Source organism: Tupaia chinensis, unplaced genomic scaffold (genome assembly GCF_000334495.1).
Source record: "Tupaia chinensis unplaced genomic scaffold, TupChi_1.0 Scaffold148234_1, whole genome shotgun sequence".
NCBI lineage: Eukaryota > Metazoa > Chordata > Mammalia > Scandentia > Tupaiidae > Tupaia > Tupaia belangeri.
Window position 1 is genome coordinate 4785374 of NW_006208084.1, and position 22908 is coordinate 4808281.

Sequence of the window (22908 nt, forward strand, 5' to 3'; positions counted from 1 at the left end):
AGGGTGGGAGATGGTAGAGGGTGAGATAGGGAATCAAGGATGGGAAAAAAGGCAAAATATACAGAAAACAAGAAATGGAAAATTATGTGTTGACAATAACCCATATGTTGATGTGCTTGATTGAGCCAATATACAGTGTATTGTGAATGGAAAAATCTCATTTTGTATGCTATAATGATGTACAGTGAATGAATGTAAATAAAAAATAAATAAAAATAATAATCATGGAATTAATCTCTTCTGTTACAATGTGATATTCCCTTGAACCAGCAGGTGGTGTGGTAGTTAGAGGCACTGGATTCCCACATGGCTGCCAACAGTTCAAGTCCTGGACCTGGCTTTCTCGCTTTCCCTTTTTCTCTGTCTCTGTCTGGTCAAATTAAAAAATAATAACAAATGAAATTTAAAAATAAATAATTATTTAAAAAAAGCATGACACTGCCAATTAACTTTCATAGGCAGTGACTGTTTTATCTCATTCAAATAGCATCCTTTGACTACTCAGTTACTTGTGCTTCTCTGCACTTGGTTGTATCTGGCTCTAATGTGTCTGCTTGTCCTTGTATTTCCTTATCACATTGCACTGATGTATGCGAAAAACTGGAGAAGGGAAATGTGTGCTAGGTAGGAGTTCCCTAGGATAATATGCTCTCTTCCATCAAAAGAGAGATTTAGGAAAGTTTACAAACTATTTCAATGAACTCTTCTAGAACTGACTTAATATCCTGCTAAAGGAATCATTTGACCTTCAAACATACTACCTTTAGGAAAGTGGGGGAAAAGAAAGTAGTAAACTCCAAGAAAAACCTAGTCATTAATTTTCTGTTTTTAGTGAAGTATAAATAAAAGCAGCCATAAACTACTAAAACAGTTTAAACTGAAATCAAATGTCTGCATTTTCTCTAACTATTAAGCTGTTAAGTAGGTATAGATCATTTATTTGTTTAGATTTTTGTCATAGGGTGCATGTGCTTGCTGGAGACAGAGAGAGGGGAAGTATGAAATCACCTTCCAAGGGAGAGGCTATGTTACAATCCCTTCTCTTGGGATTTTGGGCACATCTGCCCACATGCCCAGCACATCTTTCTTTCTTTTTTTTTTTTTTTTTGAGAGGTTTTCGCTATAGGGTGCGTGCACTCGCCAGACAGAGAGAGACAGAGATATAGAAAACGAGAAATCCCCCCCCCGGGGGGATGGTCACGGCGCAATCCCTTCTCCTCCATTCTCCTCTCGGGATCTTGGGCACGCACGCACACGCGCCCGGTGTGAGTTTTAAGCCACTGGGTCCGGGACACAAACCGCGGTCGACTATGTGGGAGTCCAGTGACATAGCCATTATGCTAACTGCTGGTTCCCACGCCCAGCATGTCTTTCAACCCACCAGGTCTGGAACTGGAAGTGCAGAGTTGGCCACATAGGATCCAGCACCTCAACCACCAAGCCACATACAGAATTTTAAGAGTGAAATGCCCAGGGTTTAAAAAGCTATAGTCCTCTGAAGATAGACTTAACAATATATATAAAAAACTTTAAACTTTTGAAATGCTTAGGCTCATCCATTTTAAGAATGTATCTACAAAGATTTCACAGCAGTAAAATTTACTATATCAGTGGTGGTTAAGGTGCTGGATGCTCCCACATGGCTGACCATGACTTGAGTTCTGGCCCTGGTGGTTTGCTTATTCACTTTCTCTCTCTCTCTCTGGTCAAATTAAAATAAATGAATGAATAAATAAAATTAAAATAAGTAATTCCTTAAAATGAAACAACTGCAAATAATCTAAGTGCCTACAAATAAGGGATTCCTTAAAGGTGATAAATATTGAGTTGTCAGTTAAGTTATGATGCATTTTTACATAGAAAAACAGAAAAATACACCATGACTTTCCTGACAACCTAATACTTAGGAAGAAAACACACACTGAAACATACAATGAGTATTTCTTTATAAGGATTTGTCACTTTTAACAAATAGGAAGTAGAAGGTGGTTATAAATTTTTTTTTTCTTGGTTGCAAACTCCTTTTCATCAAACATAATTAAACATAAAATCAGTTTTCCTTTATAAGGATTTGTCACTTTTAATAAATAGAACTTAGAAGGTGGTTGTCAAATTTTTTGTTGCAGAATCCTTTTCATCCCTCAAATGAAATCTTACAATCTGTATTAAGAGACACTAGCAATAGCAACATCAAAGGTGTATTTTTAAAAAGTAGGGGTGGGGAACCTGGAAGCCATTCCTAGGAACCTTATGGTTTCAAGGAACACATTTTGAAAACTATTCATCAAAAATAATTATTTTGGTGGGAGCCAGCAGTTAGCATAATGGCTATGTCGCTGGACTCCCACGTAGTCGACCGCGGTTCATGTCCCGGACCCGGTGGCTTAAAACTCATGCCGGGCACGTGTGCGTGTGTGCCCAAGATCCCGAGAGGAGAATGGAGGAGAAGGGATTGCGGCGTGACCATCCCCCCTGGGGGGTGATTTCTCGCTTTCTGTCTCTATGTCTCTCTCTGTTTGTCTGGCGAGCGCACGCGCCCTACAGTGAAAATCTCTCCCCCCCCCAAAAAAAAAAATTTTGGGTACAGTCCCACAGTGTAGTGGTTAAGGGAGACAGAACCCACATAGCCAATTGGGGTTTAAATCCTGGCCCCAGTGCCAAGAAAAATACAAGGGGTGCATGTTCATGTACTCCTCAAATCCTGACAGGATGGAGAAATGGAGGAAAAGGAATGGCAACATGACCACATCCCACTGGGGGATACCTTCTCTCTCTCTCTTTCTGTCTCTGTTTCTCTCTCTTTGGTGAATACACATGCCCTCTGGCAATTAAAAAAATGAACATTTATTTTGGAAAAAACTTAAGATTATAAAATGACTGCATTTTTGCAAAAAATGTGTATGTTTGTTTAGATACTGTACAATGAACACTGATTAGAACAATGTATCAAAATGCAAATAGTACTTATCATTTGATTAGTGAATTTATTCCTTAAATGCTTTTTTCCTATTATCTTTCACAATGAGCATGTACTATTTTCATAGGAAGGAAAATATATTAGATATTTTAAAGTTAGATTTTTCTGTACAATAAGTTTTCTGTTTTAAGGTATTAATTCTTTAAGTGTTTGCTCTATTAAAGTAAAATATCTTTCATTTGACAATCAAGGAGACACTGAAATCTGGGTAAAAGGGCTTCTCTATACTGCAATGGGGGATTTCTCTTTCTTTCTTTTTAAAATTATGTTTATTTTAGGTTTTTGCTATAGGGTTCATGTGCTCACTAGAGAGGGACAAAGAGAAGAAAAGTGAGAAAATCACCCCCAGGGATATGGACACACCATAATCCCTTCTCCATTCTCCTCTCAGGATTTTGGGCACACACACACACGCACACAAACACACACACGTACCTAGTGTGATATTCCAACTGCCAGGTTCAGGACTTGAACCAAGATTGGCCATGTGGGAGTCCTACGCCGTAATGTGCATACCTACCCTGCTGGCCCCAACAGAGTTTTCCATACACTGAGTTTTGGGTAATGCACTAAAAAGTACTCTATGCTCTAGTTTCTGTGTCTTTTGACATGCTATTAAATTTCCAGAAAATGTTCAAACCCCCATCTCCCATCTTAAAATGGCTGAATTATTCTGTCTTCAGATCTCAGGATAGACCTACGGAAATCTTCTCTGACAATACTAAGCATTCTCAACAAATATAGTTTCTCTCCTAATGACATAATTTGAAATATAAATTTATTTCTGATGTATTACCTATCACATTCACAAAACTGAAGTTTCATTGAGGCAAAGACTATGCCTATTATGTGCCAGTAACTTAGACAATGTTCAGTATAGTATCTAGTGATCATCTATAAATACTTGTTGACTGAATGAATGAAAGAAAATGTTTGGTAAAAGTTGAATTTAGAGATTCACGAAGACATTCATGTCTAAATGCGTTGGCAAGAATCCTATTTTCAATACTGCTTAAATTTCTGAAAACTTCCATAACAGCTCAGTCACATGAATTGTGTGCATTTTATAATGGTTTTAGCAACTGATCCACAATTAAAAAATAGGTATTATAGGTCTGAGATACCTGTTCCAGGACTACTGTTCCTTTACTACATATCTTTTAGAGAACAAACATTCTATTACACAGAATGAGTATTTGCTACTTCAACATTTTCTAAAGCTTCTTCAGCCCCACTAAAACAACTAAAGCACATTAATAAAGGCTAATCTAAATTTACTGATTTTAGTATATGTCATCCCATGTAAAAATACTGATGAGTAGCTGAATTACAAACTCTTTTTTGTCAGGAATCTGAACAGCGTGAGCTACTATTTTGGGCATAACTGAAATAACAGAGGCTTTGACAATGGCAAACCAACAGTCTCAGAGGAGCGCTTGCAGCTAAATGAACTTAAAAACACCAAAATAAACAGTGTAAGAAAAATAACCATAGAAGGTACCAAATAAGCATAGAGATATAACATGTTAAATATTTCCAAATATTTAGTTTCAAAGCGTAAGTGGAGCATGTGGGCTTCCCACATCTTTTTCTGCCAAGTCCCAGGAAAAACTGACCATACTACAGGCATCTAAAACAGCTGTTAGGAATGATCTTCAAATATTTGGTTTCAAAATATAGACCTATTTGCACTTTAGAATTCGGATGCCTTCATACTCCCACTATAACACTGTACTGAGATAAATCCTTTTAAAACAGGCAGCTGGGAAAATCACATGTATATTCATGGGTGAGAACTATTTCAAATGGACACAACAAAATGTTAGCTTAAAGCCTAAACTCAATTGTTAGAAAAGATCATTTGCTCTCGCATCAAAATACCTCTTTTATTTAAAGTCAGGGGCTGAATTTCACCAGTTCTTATAAGGTTATATAAAGAGAAAAAAAGAAAAATGCTGAGATTTTAGAAGGGAGGGAAAGAATTTAGGTCTGCTTGGCTTAAAATTGTTGACTTCCTTATACTAAGTTTCTTCTTAAGCATATTGTTCTTGTGGGTACTTAAATACAAACTATCAAATCTGCCTTACTTTGGATTGCTGGAAGGTCTGAGTAACAGAAAATGATCCTTAATCCAGAAGTAAATCAATTGGTTGAAAGTAACCTTTCCCACAGTCTGGTGTAATTGTGCCCCTTCCCCCCCCACTGTGTAAACACAGGGATATCTAGTTATAGTTCTACACGTCTGACAGTTATCTAACAGTTTAAAGTAATACCTTAGGAGACTGGGATGATAAGTAAAACCAAAGCATCTTTTACTTTCAGGCAGACATTAATTCTGATTCATCAATTCCAACTGGCTCAATTTATTTGAACCTTTAAGATGGCAGCAATAGAAAATGTCTACACTTTTATCAAACACACTGTTTTATTTCCTTTCAAATTTTATTTAAACCTGTTCCTGCAAGAGGTACTCTTATGAAAATATAAGTAATAATACAACTCATAAAACTAATTATATTTGGCATCTTACAAAAGAGTAGTTTAGGGAACCAGCAGTTAGTGTAATGGCTATGTCACTGGACTCCCACATAGTTGACTGCGGTTCGCATCCCGGACCCTGTGGCTTAAAACTCACACCGGGCACGTGTGTGTGCATGCCCCCAAGATTCCGAGAGGAGAATGGAGGAGAAGGGATTGTGGCATGACCATCCCCCCAGGGGGTGATTTCTCGCTTTCTGTCTCTCTGTTTCTCTCTGTCTGTCTGGCAAGCGCACGCGCCCTATAGCGAAAAAACCTCTCCAAAAAAAAAAATAATAAAATAAATAAAAAGAGTAGTTTATCTTCTAAGAGCTAAAAATATATTTGGATCGTAGAATCAATTAATGTTTTCCATTTCCCAACTTAGCATTCTTCCCTTGTAGGCATCACTAAGGATGCCCTAGACCAATTACATTCTAGGTGGATAAGAATATCCTTCTCAACCTTACCTCTTTATGCACCTTCCAACTGTCTACTGTCACATTGAAGAGAGCTTTGAGGGCCTCAATGGCACAGTCTGTCTCCTGAGGTGAGAGAGGAGGTCCATTATGGTCTATGGCCGATTCATACTCATCGGTCCACTTGATGCTAAAGGCACTTTCCAGAATCTGGGTTAGCAGCGGTAGTCCCTGGAGCTCATAGCGCAATTGTGACCTGATGTCAGTGTGCAAAAGTGACAGGAGGAAGAGTAAGCGCAAGTCAAAGCACTTAATGTCATTGATAAATTTTCGGTCCTTGCACTTTCTCAGGAGGTTACAGAGCTTCGCAGCAAGATTAAGTTCCAGGCTGAGCTGCTGTGCCATCTGACTGTTGAACACTATGTTACACAGACATTTCAACGACTCCACAATAACTGGGAACTCTGACGCCTTCTCCAAAGAATCATCCAACTCATTTAGCTTGGCTAGTCGCAGCAGTATCTGCATATTTTCCTTAGTTGTTACAGGAACTAAAACCTTTTTGTCTCTGGAGAGAATGCGGAGTACTTCCAGGCAGGACACTTGACATGTTGTTGGGATGTCCTTTACAAGGACCTTAAATATGCCTTCACAGAGTTTCTGAAAAACAACAATGAGTAAGCAAAATCATTATTTGGTTCGAATAATTTAAAATGGAATATTTACCAGTGTATATTTTTAAAGAATTATTTTATTTAACTTTCCTTCCTTCCTTCCTTTCCTTCCTTTCAGACCAGAGAAGGGCAGAGAGAGAGAGAGAGAAAGAGAGAAGGAGAATGAGAAAGCAAGCCGCTAGGTCCAGGATTCGAACCATGGTCAGCCATGTGGGAGTCCAGCACCCTTAACCATCACACCAACTGCCAGCTCCTCTACTACTGTATTTAATAGCAGTTAAAGATCTAGGGACCAGCAGTTGACGTAATGGCTGTTGCTGGACTCCCGTGTGGTCGATCACAGTCAAAGTCCTGGACCTGGTGACTTAAACTCACACGGGGAACATGTGCATGCATGCCCAAGAGCCCGAGAGGAGAATGAAGAAGAAGGGATTGTGGTGTGGCTATCCCCCCTGGGGGGGGGGGTGATCTCTCGTTTTCTGTCTTTCTGGCGAGCACTAGTGCCCTATAGCAAAAACCTCTCAAAAAAAAAAATTCTGTCTAGAAATTATTTATAATTTGTTTTAAATCAAAGAACAACAGAACTGAAAGAGACCTTGTATCTGGTGCACTTCTTTCACTTTTCAGATATGGAAATTAAGTGCCAGAGAGATTAAGTTACTTGCAATGGGGCAGAGCGGGTTTGTGTGGCATGTTAAAAGCTACAGAATGGGTTCCTGCCTTCTAGCTCAATAGACTCTCTATAAAATCACATAATCTGTTTTAAAATGACTAGTTTCATTTTATAAAAATAATAGGAACAACAAATATGACCAATATAAGAGTTTATGAAGTTTCTATTAACCGATCATTGGACTTTGATTCTTTAAAATGAGGCTACCTGTAAGCATTATGATCTTGGCAGAAATCCCAGGCTATGTGGACCTTCTTAGTACATTTTAGTCATACAGCTATGAATATGCCCATTTAAAAAATCTATGTTCTCTACATAGAGGTGGGAAGGCACTTTTACCTGAGAAGCAAAAACATTTCATGTCAGTTATACCCCTGCCATATCTAGATATGATAACTAGAAGGTACTTTTTAAATATGTCATCTAAAATATTTTTAAATCATTATTAAAACATTTTTAAAAAAATGAATGTGGTCTGTTGAAGATATTTCGTAGTTTTATCAACAATACTAAAAAGAAACGTTCACCTGTTGAAATATCCATTTTGTAAGACAAATAATAATGTGATCAAATGTATGGGAGAAAATGAAGTGAAAAAAAAAAATAAAAGGGGGGGGAAAAAAAGAAGAAAAACAAAGTGGGTAGGAATAGTTGTATAGTATCAGGCAGGAGCTCAGACTACCTGAAATGAAGAATTGCCATCATTCTAGAGTGTCATATATTTCTACTGCCAAAATAAAACTATAATATGCATTTCAAAAAAGAAAAAATGAATGTGGTTTAGGGTGGAAGAAAGTATAACATGACTATTATTAAAAATGACAGGGTAGGTGGGGACCAGCAGGTGGTGCAGTGGTTAAGGCGCTGGATACTCCCACATGGCCGAACATGGTTCAAGTCCTGGTCCTGGTGGCTTGCTTTCTCACTTTCCTTCTCTCTCTCTCTCTGTGTGTCTCTCTCTGGTCAAATTAAAATAAATGCATGAATAAATTAAAGTATTTTTAAAATATTATAAAATTAATTTTTAAAAAATGACAGGGTGGGGCCAGCAGGTGGCACGGTGGTTAAGGTACTAGACTCTCACACAGTTGACCGCAGTTTGAGTCCTGGACCCAGTGGCTTGAAACTCACGTGTGTGTGCAAGCCCAAAATCCCGAAAGGAGAATAGAGGAGAAAAGACCGCTACGTGGTCATCCCCCCCGGAGAATGATTTCTTGCTTTTTGTCTCTCTGTCTTGCACAAGTGCCCTATAGCAAAAAACAACCCCCAAAAAACAAAAACAAAACAAAACAAAACTCTCCAAAAAGGAAGAAAAGAAAAAAGAAAAGGAAAAAAATACACAGGATGGGCAAGTGCATGCCCCAAATCCCAAGAGACTGGAGAAGGGATTGCAGTGTGGCAAAATCTCCAGAGGGGGATTTTTCACTTTCCCTCTCATGGTCTCTCTGGCTCCAGTGAGTGCACGCAACTTAGGGTTAAAACTGTAAAAGCATAAAATACACAGGGCTGGGAAAATCTTCTCTAATCTTTCACATTCAAGACACAAAAATATCTTGTATATACTACTTCATATATGATATATTCCTGGGAGTAGAGTTAGATCACCTTTGCTACCACACAATTTCATTCAAAAGAAAATCATCTACCTTCCTATTTTTTTCTTTTTTTTAAAGAAAGATTTTGCTACAGGGTGTGAGCACTTGCCAGAGAGGCAGCGAGACAGAAAGTGAAAAAATCCCCCCCCCTATGGAGGATGGCCATGCCACAATCCCTTCTGCTCTATTCTCTTCTTGGGATTTCCGGCACACATGCCAGGGTGAGTTTCAAGCCACTGGGTCCAGGACTCAAACCGTGGTTGACTACGTGGAAGTCCGGTGACATAACCAGTATGCCATCTGTTAGTCGTTCAGTTTCCTATTTAAGAAATATTTAATAGGGCTGGCAGGTGGTATGAAGGCAAAGGTGCTGGACTCCCACATGGCTGACCATGGTTTGAGTCCCAGACCTAGCAGCTTGTTTTCTCACTTTCTTTCTCTCTCTGTCTCTCTGGTCGAATTGAAAAATGACAATACTAAATAAAAAAGAAGTTAGGAAAGGAAATACAGGGACCAGCAGTTAGTGTAATGGCTATGTCGCTGGACTCCCACATAGTCGACCGCAGTTCACATCCCGGACCCGGTGGCTTAAAACTCATGCCAGGCAAGTGTGCGTGCGTGCCCAAGATCCCAAGAGGAGAATGGAGGAGAAGGGACTGTGGCGTGGCCATCCCCCCGGGGGTGACTTCTCACTTTCTATCTCTCTGTCTCTCTCTGTCTGTCTGGCGAGTGCACACATCCCTTAACAAAATGTCTGAGTGTCGCTTGTATGGCTCTTAAGATGGGATCATTCAATTCGTGTGTCAATGAAGAACATAACTAGCTGCAAGAATGAATGTGAATTATGGGGAAAAATATCTGTGGACAGTACGGCCCCTTTCTTCCTTATCTTCAGACTCAAGAGAAAAAGAGAGGGGCTAGATGATGACCTGGTGGAAATACCATAAGCCAGGCACACACAGGTGTGCCCATGATCCGGACTGGCTAAGACGAAGGGTCCACCACATCATGAACACCTGGTTGATACCCGTCTTCTCCCCCTTCCTTCCCTTTCTCATGGAATAAATAAATCAGCTTTAGGGAGACCAGCAGGTGGTGTGGTGTGGTGGTTAAGGGTGCTAGACTCCCACATGGCCAACTGCAGTTCAAGTCCTGGTCTTGGCGTCTTCCTTTCTCACTTTCCCTCTCTCTCACTCTATCCTTCTCTGGTAAAATTAAAACAAATAAGTAAAGTTAAATAAAATAATTCTTTGAAAATAAAAATGGTTAAGACAGTAAATTAAAAAAAAAAATCAGCTTAAAAAAAATGCAGAGGTTAAGTACCGTGCATAGGGAACTAGATTCCACATGCCAACTGTGGTTTAAATCCTAGCCCCACCAATTTGGAAAACATACCAGTACATGTGCATGCATGCCCCACACACTGGTTGGATGGAGAGGACTGTGACCTGACCATGTCCCATTGGGGGATGCTTCCTCTCTCTCTCTCTCTCTCTCTCTCTCTCTCTCTCTCATGATTGCACTTATTGTCTGGTAGTGAAAAATAAATAAGGAAAAAAAGAAAGAAAGAAAAAGAGCAAACTGTGATAACAAACTGGAATAGCTATGAATATATATATAAACTAAATGGATTGGGAAATTTCTGGTACCTAAGACATGAAAAAAAAAATGAGAAGTGCCTGAAACATTTATAGTTAAAGCTGCTCCATCCAAAAGCTTGTAAGAGGGGGGCCGACAGGTGGTGTGGTGGTTGAGGTGCTGGACTACCACATGCCTAATCATGGTTTGAATCCTGGAACTGGTGGCTTGTTTGCTTGCTCACTTTCTCTCATCAAATTAAAATCTAATAATAATGATAATAAAATAATTCTTTAAAAAAGTAAACAAAAGCTTCTAAGAGATCATCCACCAGTCGATGTTTCAAAGGACAGTTTTTTTGAACATACTATTTCTTACTATAAAATTACCTCACATAAAGACTGCTAGATAGCTTTTTGCGACACTTTCTCTTGAAAAGTAATACCAATGCTTTATTTGTATTATAATCTTTTAAAAAGACACATGTAAAATAAGTGAAATTTAATCCTTTCTTAACACATTCATTCCTACTAAAAATGTAAGAAATAAGTTGTATACCATATTTGAACAAATCAAAAAAGTTGTGCTTTGTCTAAGTACACCAAGGAAAAAGAATGAAGCAGCAGCACTCTTACAACTCCCCCATCAGTTAAAGGTACACTGCTTCCATGTTTTAAGATGTTCTTGTATTTCCCTGTATTTTTGCCCTAATGGTATTTTTCTGTGCCATAACTGTTTTGAAAGTTGATTTTACTCTTCCTAAAACATGCTCTGTTCTTCTCAGACACCTTCTGCAACTCCCTACTTGCCACACAAGACACCTGAAATAAGCTCAGTATCCCTTCCTGTTGCTGTCACACACACACACACACACACACACACACACACACACACACACCCTTTCTTCTTCAGGTGTTTCAAACTGACTCACAGTCCCCTACCCATGAAATGTCCTGAGTCTTTCCCCCACTGTACCTTCATTGCAGTATGCTCTCCCATGGTATCTGCCTGCCAGGACTCTACTCAGCTTAGTTAGAGCTGAGGTGTCACCCCCCTCCTTTATTCTCTCCCTGCTTTCAACAAGCACTTGTTTTTGCCTTTTCATACAGTAAATTGTTAAGACATCCCACTCCTCCAGGACACTTGAGAACGGAGGCCACGTTTCATCTGAAACACAGCTGCTGGCTTAGATATGCTATAACTATTTTTAAGTGTAAGGTAACTATGAACTCACAAAGATGACCTGCCTTAAAGTCTACCTCCTGACTTTCAACACCTTCCAAACAACGAATCCTTTGCACCTCTCTTCTACCAGCTACTATTAAGTCCTCTCTTCCTTTTTCTGCAAATACAATAAACCATTGTTACATTATATTTTAGGTATAAACTTTTAATTTACTTTCAAAGTATGTTATTTATACAAACTTGTTTTTATTGCTCAAATGATACTTTCAATGTTAAAATTATTTGGGAATCATAAATAATGACAAAACTTTTTTCCCATTAAAATGAATGGAGATATCTTCTGATTTAATAGCTTTTCACTTAGAAGCCAAGTTTTCAGTAATGAGCTAAAGTCATAAAGCAAGTGTGAGGAATGTTTATAAAACACTCAGGCAATTCCCAGCTTACAATGGTTCAACTTAACGATTTTCTGACTGTACGATAATGTGAAAGTGATATGCATCCAGTAGAAACTATGCTTCAAATTTTGTTCTTTTCCTGGGCCAGTAATATGTTCCACTTTATTCTAAGATACGCTGTTAAATGATTTTCAATTTTCTTTAAAATATAAAATTAATATAAATCGAGACAGCTCATGGCCTGGTGATTAAGGCAGTAGATTCACAAGGTTCGAGTCCTAGACTCATTAGTTTGAGAAACATGCCAGGTGAGTCTGCCTGCATGCCCCAAATCCTGACAGCAGAGAGATGACAGAGAAGAGACTGCAGTGTGGTGACTCCCCATGGGAGGTAGGGTAGGTGTGCTTTCTCACCTTCCCTTTCTGTCTCTCTCCATTCAGTGCACACACCTTCTGGCAATTTTTTAAAAACTTAATAAAACTACTATTCCCAAGAACTAATAACTAGGTTGAAAATTGTGGCACATATACACCACAGAGTACTATTCAGCCATAAGGAACAATGAGACACTATCTCTTGACTCAAAAGTGGTTGAATATGGAAGACCTACTGCTAAGTGAAGTAAGCCAGACTTTGAAAGATACTGTATAGCCTTGCCCAATATATATACTAAATATCTGCCCTCTATGGTAGAAATGGAAAAATCTAAAGAGGTGATGGTATGAAGGATAAGTGTAGATACCAAAGTCTGTAAGGGAGTGTAGTAGGTGGTGGTGAGCTGGTGGAAGGGGCAAAAGAAAGAAACACTTAACAGACCCAAAAATGTAAAATTCTCTATTGAAAATTATGTGCATGGTAATATCCTCAATTTGTCAAAATTAAATAAATAAATATTTAAACTAGTAAAGAGAAAATATATTCATAATGGGTTGGGCTCATAGCCTCATGGTTAAGGAAGCTGGATCCCACATGGCTGACCACATGGTTCAAATACCAGTTCTGGTAGCTGGGCACATGTGCACAGCCCAAAATCCCAACAGGATGGAATAATGGAGAACGGACTGTGTCATGACCTATTGGAGGGTGATTTTTCCCTCTCCCTCTCCCATCAACAATTAAAAAAATAAGAAGTAAAAGGGAAAAAAGCGTCCACAGTTACCCTTGCTGGCATACTGAATATGCAGTGGACAGAGGGTCCTATCATTAGTCAATCTATTTGATTTTCTGTTAATATAAATATTAGTTTAACATAAGAGTTGTAACTATTGTATGCATATAGCTATTTCCTGACTTTTAAAATTTACCTTAAGTATTTTTCCACACTGCTATGAAGTATTCATAAGCATAATTTTAAATGGATGCAATAGTAAATATGATTCCTAGGGGCCAGCAGGTGGCACAGCGGTTAAGGTGCTGGATTCCCACATGGCCAACTTTGCAGTTCCAGTCTGGACCCAAAGGCTTGACACTCATGCCAGGCACGTGTATGTGCAGGCCCCAAATCCTGAGAGAACAGAGAAGGGATTGTGGCATGGCCATTGCCTCAGGGGGTGAGTTCTTGCATGCGCCCTATAGCAAAAAAAATTCTCTTAAAACAGAAACAAAATAAAAGAGACTACATGCACCCTACAGCAACCCCCCCAAAAAAAACCCAAAAAAACTCTTAAAAAAACAAAACAAAACAAAACAAGGCTCCTGATTTAGCAATAATGTGCCTTTGCTTCCAGTCTCTTTGGTCTCAGCCACAGAAGTGAAGTAAGGAAGGGAATGTCATTGTTTGAAAAGCCTCTCAATAATATGCACATGTTGGGCCATGATGGTGGTTCCAAGGCCTACCATCTTCAGAAGTCAACCTGTGGCAAATACCACTGGGACTGGTTGAATGAGGCATCTAAAAATTGTATAATGCAGGGACCAGCAGTTAGCATAATGGCTATGTCGCGTCCCAGACCTGGTGGCTTAAACTCACACCAGGCGCGTGTGTGTGCATGCCCAAGATCCTGAGAGAAGAATAGAGGAGAAGTTATTATGGCATGGCTAGCTCCCCTGGGGGGGTGATTTCTCGCTTTCTGTCTCTCTGTATCTGTCTTTCTGGAGAGTTCAAGTACCCTATAGCAAAAAACCTCTAAAAAAAAAAAAATTGTATACTGCAGATGGCATGGATTCTGTGAAGGAACACCACCTAAATCCAAGAAGGCAGCTTCCAGTTCATCTGAAGGATTTTAACAGTCATGCAATAAATGTTGTGGTTAAATAAATAAATAAAAATAATGATGTGTGAAGACCAGCAGTTGGCGTAATGGCTATGTTGCTGGACTCCCATGTAGTGGACCGCGGTTTGAATACTGGACCCAGTAGCTTAAACTAATGCCAGGTGCGTGTGCATGTGTGCCAAGATACCAAGAGGAGAATGGAGCAGAAGGAATTGCCACATGGTCGTCCCCTCCCTGGGGAGGGTATTTCTCGCTTTCTGTCTGTCTCTCTTTCTGGCGAGCGCACACGCCCTGCAGCAAAAACCTCTCAAAAAAAAAAATTATGTGTGTTTGTGTGTGTGTGAGAGTGTGTGTGCATGTAGACTCCTCAATGAGTCTGTAGCATGAAATGCAATGGAGTACAGAAAGAACAATGAATGTAGTATCAGGTTGGGTGGTTTCATAATTTTAATAACAACAGTAATACTTTTTGCTTATGTGCTTTACAGTGTACAAAAAAATTTCTATGTATATTTCTCCATCTAAGAAATGCTTATTGAACACTTAATGTATGATTCTTAGGTTAAGTGACAGCACAGAGACACTTAGTTAAGAAGTAGAAAGCCTGAACTCAATCCAGGTCATCTGATTCCAATATAATTTCCACTGTAAACCAAAGATCATAACATAGCTGGCTCCCATTCATTGTAATCCTGAGCATGTTATTTTTCTCTTTCTATAACATGCATTAAGACTAAGTGACTTCTAAGGTGATATTTGTCCTGGTTTATCTTCTCAAGCCACTATTCTACTAAAACATTTATACGTGGGGAAAATTTCTACAGAAAATTTCTAAAATGCATTAAAAATCATGAAAAATACCACATGAACATGTTAAGGTAAAAAATGAGATGTCAAAGGAATCTCTGTAGTTAGCACAGCTCCCTTGGTTGATGACTCCTGGCTTCTCAAGGTTATGCCTACACTTTCCCCTGATGGACGTCACTGGGTATATATTCCACAGGGATCTAATTTTAGTTCTTAACTGGAGCTGAAGGTCAGCCACCTAAATCTGATAGTTCTAAACTTTTGCCCTCTGTATACAACACATGAGAGATAGAAAAAGAGAGAGAGGTAGGAGGGGGTTATGAAATTCTAAAATAAGCCTACTATAATTAGTAGTTTGAAGAATACTGTCAGTTCCACAGGACAGATGTATTCAAATATTGTATAAAAATACTAAACAGTTAATGACTTGTTGCCAAAATTTTAAAGTATACATTTAATAAAGGTAAGAGAGAATTCTGGAGGTCAAATTTGGAATTTCTGTATTAAGAAACTAATGAAGATGAGGTTTTCTAAGAAAATATTCATACTGGATCCATGAATACTTATAGTTTAATATTATGCATCTCTACTTTGGGGTTTTTTTCCTTGTTTACAGCATGGGAGGGAATGGTGACTCTAACCTTTTATTTAGTGGATACTAGTTCTGGGAAAGAGGTTTCATCTCACTTCCTAAATTTCATCTCTAGTATACATTCTTGAACATGTACATTTTTCAGTAACATAATCCTCCTAGCTATGTTCTATATTATGGGGATCTTGCCAAAAAAAGACTGAAGAGAAAGTTCTGAGTAACAATAATGAAATGTTTGGCCCAAACTTCTTTGCTAATTAGCAATCTTTAAAAGACATGTTGCATCATCAAGAGTTCATTAACAGATGGGAAAGACAGCTTAGTTGTAAATGAACACTAACAAAATCCATCAGCTGTCCTTCCTTTCTTGACTGAAAGCAGAAAAGGTTATGTTGAAACTTTTCTCTTCAAACACAGTACCAGCGAATTCTGTTTCTCTTACTAAATCTTTATTTTGTAGAAAGCCCTTTTCTCCACTGCCTATACAAAATGTATTTAAGTCTTTCAAGTTAATGTATTGGCAGATACAGAAGAATCTTCATTTGTTGCATATTAGAATGTACAAAGTGATAGATTATTTTATGTAATCTTCAGTGAATTCTTGGCATAAGCTATAGATTATGTAGCATACTAAAAAGGCTGGAAAATTGACAATGTCACAACAGATACCTCATATCCTGGTGGGTAATACAGATGCCAATCCCAAGGATTTCAAGAGCCCTTTCTTGCCTTTTTTAGCGTATCAAGGTCATTCCTCTGTACAATCTCTTTGGAGCTTCCTTACTTTTGTCTCCAAAAGTAAAATCCACCCTACAACACTCAATTACTCACTGTGACCTAGTTCCTCTGTCTTTGAATTCCTGGTTCTCAGCTCTACTAGCCCAGGCATACTAGATGATAGTCAAGGATTCTGACGACAAGGTGATGGATGGATATACACTTACATTGAGGCCATAACCCACAATGTAATGGTATTTAGAAAAGAGACTTTGGGAGTTAAATAGATTTAGATGGGGTCATGAGGGTGACCTCTGGCCTGGTAGAACAAGCACCCTTATAAGAGACACAGAGAGCTTGTTTTATTTTCATGTAAGCATATACAAAAAGGTCACGGGGTCAGACAGGGGTACAATGGTTAAATATGATTCTCTGTGAGTATATCCCACATAGGAAGAAGGTTCCTGGTTCAAGTCTGGAGACCTCCCTGCGTATATTGGGTGCACATGTGCCCATGATCCAATGCTGGCTAAAGGCTGGGGGTGAATCACACTGAGACCTTGTGAGGGATGCTCACTCTCACTCTCTGTGTCTCTCCTGCTCTTGGAAGAAATAAATAAAGTAACATGGAAGGAAGAAGGTCAAATAAATTAACTTAAAAAAAAAAGGAAAAAAGGTCATATGAGCACAAAGTGAGATGGCAGTAGGCGTCAGCATGAAATCTATCTTGCTGGCACCTTGATCTTAGACATCCCAACCTCTAGAATTGTGAGAAATAGATTTTTTTTTTAACATTTACTTATTTAAATTTGATGGGCCAACAGTTGGCATAATGGTTATGTCACTGAACTCCCATGTAGTCGACTGTGGTTTGAGTCCTGGATCCATGGCTTAAACTCACGCTGGGCATGTGTGCATACGTTCCCAAGATCCCAAGAGGAGAATGGAGAAGAAGGGATTGCAGCGTGGCTATCCCCCCGACGGGGTGATTTCCCCCGTGAGGGGGTGGTTTCTCGCTTTCTGTCTCTCTGTCTCTGTCTTTCTGGCCAGCGCACACACCCTATAGCAAAAATCTCCCCCAAAAAGAAAAGAAAAACAAACAAAAAAACACAGTTATTTATTTAAATTTGACCTGAGAGGGACAGAGAGAAAGTGAGAAAGCCAGCCACCAAGTCAGGGACTCGAATCATAGTTGGTCACGTGAAAGTCCAGTGCCCTTAATCACCACACCACCTGCTGACCCTGAGAAATAAATTTCTTTAAGTCATCCAGTCTATGATACTTTGTTTTGATGGTCTGAGCAGACTAAGACAACCTAGACCATGGATAAGAGGGAAGTTCAGTTGTGTCAATGAGACAGTTGTGCAATTTTAGAGATCTTTCAAGGCACATTGGTAGTATAAGAGAAAAAAAGCACAGAAACAATCAAATATTGATTCTTCTTATGCCTTAGTTCTAGTATTTTTTGAACTTGGATCTGTAACAATCTACTTAATAATCTCTCTGAAGCTAAATTTCCTCATCTGTAAGACAGAAATATATTTATCTCACAGGCTTAATTATTTAACATAGCATCTGAAAAAACATAAGGTACTGAAGTGTCTTATTGTATGCTACTTAACAGGAAGCAGTATAACTGAAGTAAAGAAAGCACACAGACTCAAATGATAGCTCTGCCCTTTGTGGCTATGTGACCGTGGGCAAATTTCTTGAAATCTCTTGAGCTTCATTTCCTTATGTATAAAAATAGGGACAAGAACTAGGCTTATAAATATGAAATGAGATGATATACTAAAAAATCTCTAGGCCCAGTTATGGTGGCAAGCGTTGCTAAGGGCGGCCTGGTCTTAATTCTCAGTTCAACCTGAAAGTGTGTATCTATAATCCCTGTGACTCTGGAGGCTTAAGCAGGAGGATCTTGAGCTCAGGGATAGTCTGGGCAATATAGTGAGATCCTGTCTGACAGCAGATACTTCTGTGTTCCCAGCTATTCATAAAGCTGATGCAGAAAGATTTTGACATAGCAACACCCTGTCTTTAAAAAAAAAGGAAACAAATCCCTAAAACACAACCCTCTAGCAAACAAACAAAAACAAAACAAAACACAATACAACCCTCTAGCAAAGCGGCTGGGGTAGAGTAGAAGGCTAATGCACATTACATCAAAAAAATGGGCAGATGAACAAACAGATAAATAAACGCCAACAGAAAGCATTCTGCACAAGCAAAATATGGCTAAGAAGTTTTTACATATACTTGCCCTTAGCTATTTAAGAGAAGGAAGTGGTGATGTTATAAACATAACACTGCAATTCTGTATTAATTCTATAGATCATGTAACCATCTACTTAGATTGTACAGTGTCTATTACTGAGCACCAGTGTACAGAGCCCTGATATAGGCAAAAAATGCTCACAATTTAAGATTCAAGTGCATGAAAATTATTCAAGAGAAACAAATTCTAAGTAGCAAGCCCTCTATTTTAGATTAGTGAGCTATAAAATACATGAAAGAACATGACTCTATTAGGGAGACTAAACATATATAAAAATGAATAAAGAATGCTCTCTTTCAATGTATACCCATTTAAGCTGTGTATTAAAACACATTGAAGAGAGATCAGCAGGTTGTATGGAGGTTAAGGTGCTGGACTACCATACTGCCAATAGCAGTTCAAGTCCTGAACCTGGGGGCTTGAAAATCTCACTGGGTGCATACATGTGTGGGCCCAAATCCCAAGGGCAGAATGGACGAGAAGGGACTGCAGCAAGGCCATCCCCCCGAGGGGGGGGTGATTTCTCACTTTCCCTCTCATTGTCTCTATCTAGCTCCACTCTAGGGAGTGCATGGCAAAAACTTTAACACACACTTGAAGAAATAAACTTTAGGAAATTTGGCTAGAGAGTTTTTTTTGATAAATGTGCTAGACAGGAGGATAAAAATGATAGGGACCAAGTAGCAGAAAGGAGGCAAGAAGATAAGTCAAATGACGGACTGATAGAGGCAGAGAGGGAAATCAATAAACTAGGAAAATCAAAGTAGGTTCAGAGTTCATATAAGGAAAAGCTTTCTAACTGAGAGCTATCCAAAAGCAGAGAATTTGCTGTGAGCTTCCTATTACCGAAAGTATTCAGTCAGTGGTCCTGCAGTGTAGGGTGTCTTAGAAGGAAGAATTGTACTGGAAGATATTCTGGGTCCCTTACTATACTTGAGAATAAGCCCTATATAGATTACCAATGAAGGCAGAAAAGGAGACAGAAGACCTGACTTGAGTTCTAGCTCTTTTACTCAGTAATTGTGACTTTAGGGAACCAGCAGTTAGTGTAATGGCTATGTTGCTGGACTCCCATGTAGTCGACCACGGTTCGAGTCCCAGTCCCAGTTCTTAAAACTTACGCTGGGCGCGTGTGCATGCGTGCCCAAGATCCCAAGAGGAGAATGGAGGAGAAGAGACTGTATGTATCAGTTACTTTATTCCTTTTTATGGTCAAACAGCATTCCATAGCACATTTCATTTATCAATTCAAACAGGTGGTGGACACTTGGGTTGTTTCTACCTTAGGCTATTAGGAATAATACTGCTGTGAACAGTTGTAAGTTTTTGTGTGGACATATATTTCTATTATTCTTGGATATAGATACCTTGGAGTACAATGGCTAGACTGAGGCTAACCTCCTGAGAAACAAGTAAGGCTATTTTTCAAATTGGTAGCAACATTTTATATTCCTACCAGCAGTGTATGGGGGTTATGATTTCTCCACATTCTTGTCAATACCTGCTATTATCTTACTTTTTAGTCTAGTCACAGCACTGTTATTTAATACCTATTTTTATCCTATGCCAATACTATGCCAGTAACAACTGTCTTGACTAGTGTTGCTTTGCAGTACATTTTGAAATCAGAAATTCTGCATCTTCCACATGTGTTCTTCCTTTCAAGATTGTTTTGGCTATTCTGTGTCTGTTATAATTTCATCTAAGTTTTATTATTGAGGTTCCCCTGAAAGTGATGTTATTTTCTTCATTGCTTCTTTCAAGATACTCTCTTTGTCTCTGGTGTTTAGCATTTTTCTATGATGTAACTATTTGTGGATATCTCTGAGTTTAATGAACTTCCTGGACATACAGGCTTCCGAAAATTTGGAAAGTTTTCAGTCATTATGTCTTTTTATTATTATTATTATTATTAATTTTACCAGGGAGGGACCAACATTTGGCATAATGGCTATGTCACTGGACTCCCATGTAATTGTGGTTTGCGTCCTGGACCCGGTGGCTTAAATTCACTCTGGGCGTGTGTGTGTGTGTGTGTGTGTGCATGCCCAAGATCCTGAGAAGAGAATGGAGAAGGGACTGCAGCGTGGCCATCCCCCTGGGAGGGGGGAGTGGTGATTTCTCGCTTTCTGTCTCTCTGTCTCTGTCTTTTTGGCAAGTGCATGCACCCTTGTCCAAAAACTTCTCCCCTCCACATTTTTTTTTTTTGGCCAGGGATACAGGTCTTACCAGAGAGAGAGAGAAAGTGAGAAAGAACCTCCCACTCACCCATGTCACTGTTATTCCTTCTCCTCCATTTCTCCTTCCTATATTGGTTTTGGGCACATACATGCATGCTTCTCAAGCTGCCGGGTCTGGGACTCAAACTGCAAAGTTAGCCATGTGGAATCCACCTGCCTTAATTGCTAGACCATGGGCTGGCCTCATCATTATTTCTTCAAATCTGTAATCTTCTTTTAACTCTACCCTCTCCTGGTACTCCCATTTATGCATCTATTGGTGTATAAAAGTTATCTTGCATTTTTCTCTGAAGTTCTCTTTATTTATTTTTTTTAAAAAAAGCTTATTCATTCAGTCCATGAGAGAGAGATACAATACTTCTGACAAGAGTCCTGATGTATGATCCACCCCAACCTTGGCCAGTCCTGGATCATGGGCACATATGCGACTCGAATACACGCGGAAATTCCAGCATGCAAACCGGCAGCCTTCTCGCATGGGTCTGCTTTATGAGGGCCACACTTCACCTTTGTGCTATCTTCTGGGCCCTTCATTCTTCTCTGTTTTGCACCTCGCATACTCTCTTACTTGTCCATCTTCAAGTTTGCTTATTCTTTCCTGTGCAGGCTCAAACCTACTGCTAAACCCTTTCATTTAAGCAATTAATTTCATTCAGCTTCTAAACTTTTTCAACTCCAGAATTTCCATTTGGCTCTTATCCTTTTGTTTGTTTTTCAACTTTTGCTAGAGGGCATATGCACTAGCAAGAGCCAGAGTGAGAGAGAAAGTGAGAGCAATAGAGAAAGCGAGACGATGTGAGAAATCACCCCAAAGAGGGAAGGCCACGCTGCAATCCCTTCTCCTCCCTTCTCTTCTTGTGACTTTAGGCACATGCACACAGGAGCCCAGAGTAATTTTTCAAGCTACCTGGTCTAGGACTCAAACCAGAGTCAGCCATGTGGGACCCAGGTGCCTTAAGCTCCATGCCAGCTGCCGGCCCTTCATTTGGCTCTTTTTAAAAATAATTTCTTGGGGCCAACAGGTGGCATGGTAGTTAGGGCCCTGGACTCCCACATGGCCAACTGCGGTTTGAGTTTTGGACCTGGTGGCTTGCTTTCTCACTTTTTTTTCCTCTTTCTCTGGTGAGCACATATGTCCTATAGCAAAATTAAAATAATAATAATAAATAAAATAAAATAAAAAATTCTAAAAATTGTTCTCTATTGATAGTCTCCCATTTGATATGACATTGTCATACTTTCTGTCACTTCTTTAATCCCAGTTTCCCAGGGCTGGTAGGTGGCATGGTGGTTAGGGTGTTGGACTCCCACATGGCCAATCGCAGTTTGAATCCTGGACCTGGTGGCTTGCTTTCTCACTTTTCTTTTCCCTCTCCTTCTCTCTCTCCCTCTCTCTTTATGTCTCTCTGGTCAAATTTAAAAATAGTAACAAATACAATTAAATAAATTAAAAAAAAATCATGGTTTCCTTTAGTTCTCTGAATTTACATTAAAGAGCTACTTTAAATATTAATATTTGTTAAATCCAACATCTGGTCACACACAGGCACTTCCTGGTACCCGTTTTTGTTTTTCTGTGTTTAGGTCATCCTTTCCGAGAAATATTAAATAATACTATAGCAACTCTAAGTACTACCACCACCACCCCCCACACACACACCCCACACACGACCAGGTTCCAGGACTAGTGATTGTGATTTGCTTGTTCATTTGTTTAGTGACTGACTAAATTATTTCTTTCTCCCTGTAACCCTGATGTTGCCAACTCGGGGAAAACACCCTTGGCCATGCCCATACATTGCCATAGATGGCAATAGCTTTGGCAGGCCCCTTTTTGATTTTCTCTTTTCCTGACCACACCCAGCTGTTAAGCTCTATTTATTGCCCCTGATTTGATCTACTGTCTTCAACAACATACTAAAACAAAAATTGCTCTACAAACTTACCCAGTCTTTCAGAATTCTTTTGAAGGGAGAGTTCCTGAGGCTAGTATCTGAGATCTTATGATCTATTATGACCAGAAGAAGGCTCCTCCCAGCTATCTCTTT

At 39.3% G+C, this 22908-nt stretch overlaps 1 protein-coding gene across 5 annotated transcripts in view; it reads right to left on the reverse strand.

Moving 5' to 3' along the window:
* The window catches only part of RIC8B (RIC8 guanine nucleotide exchange factor B), a 129595-nt gene that overhangs the window by 76760 nt on the left and 29927 nt on the right, over positions 1-22908 (reverse strand). For all 5 annotated transcript variants that reach the window (XR_003548177.1, XR_337633.2, XM_006170355.3 and 2 more), the window contains exon 3: positions 5965-6573. Coding sequence is in view for 3 of the 5 variants with exons in the window: in XM_006170355.3 (XP_006170417.1) it covers positions 5965-6573 (609 nt within the window). In the remaining 2 variants the exon portion in view is untranslated. The remainder of the gene's footprint in view (positions 1-5964; positions 6574-22908) is intronic.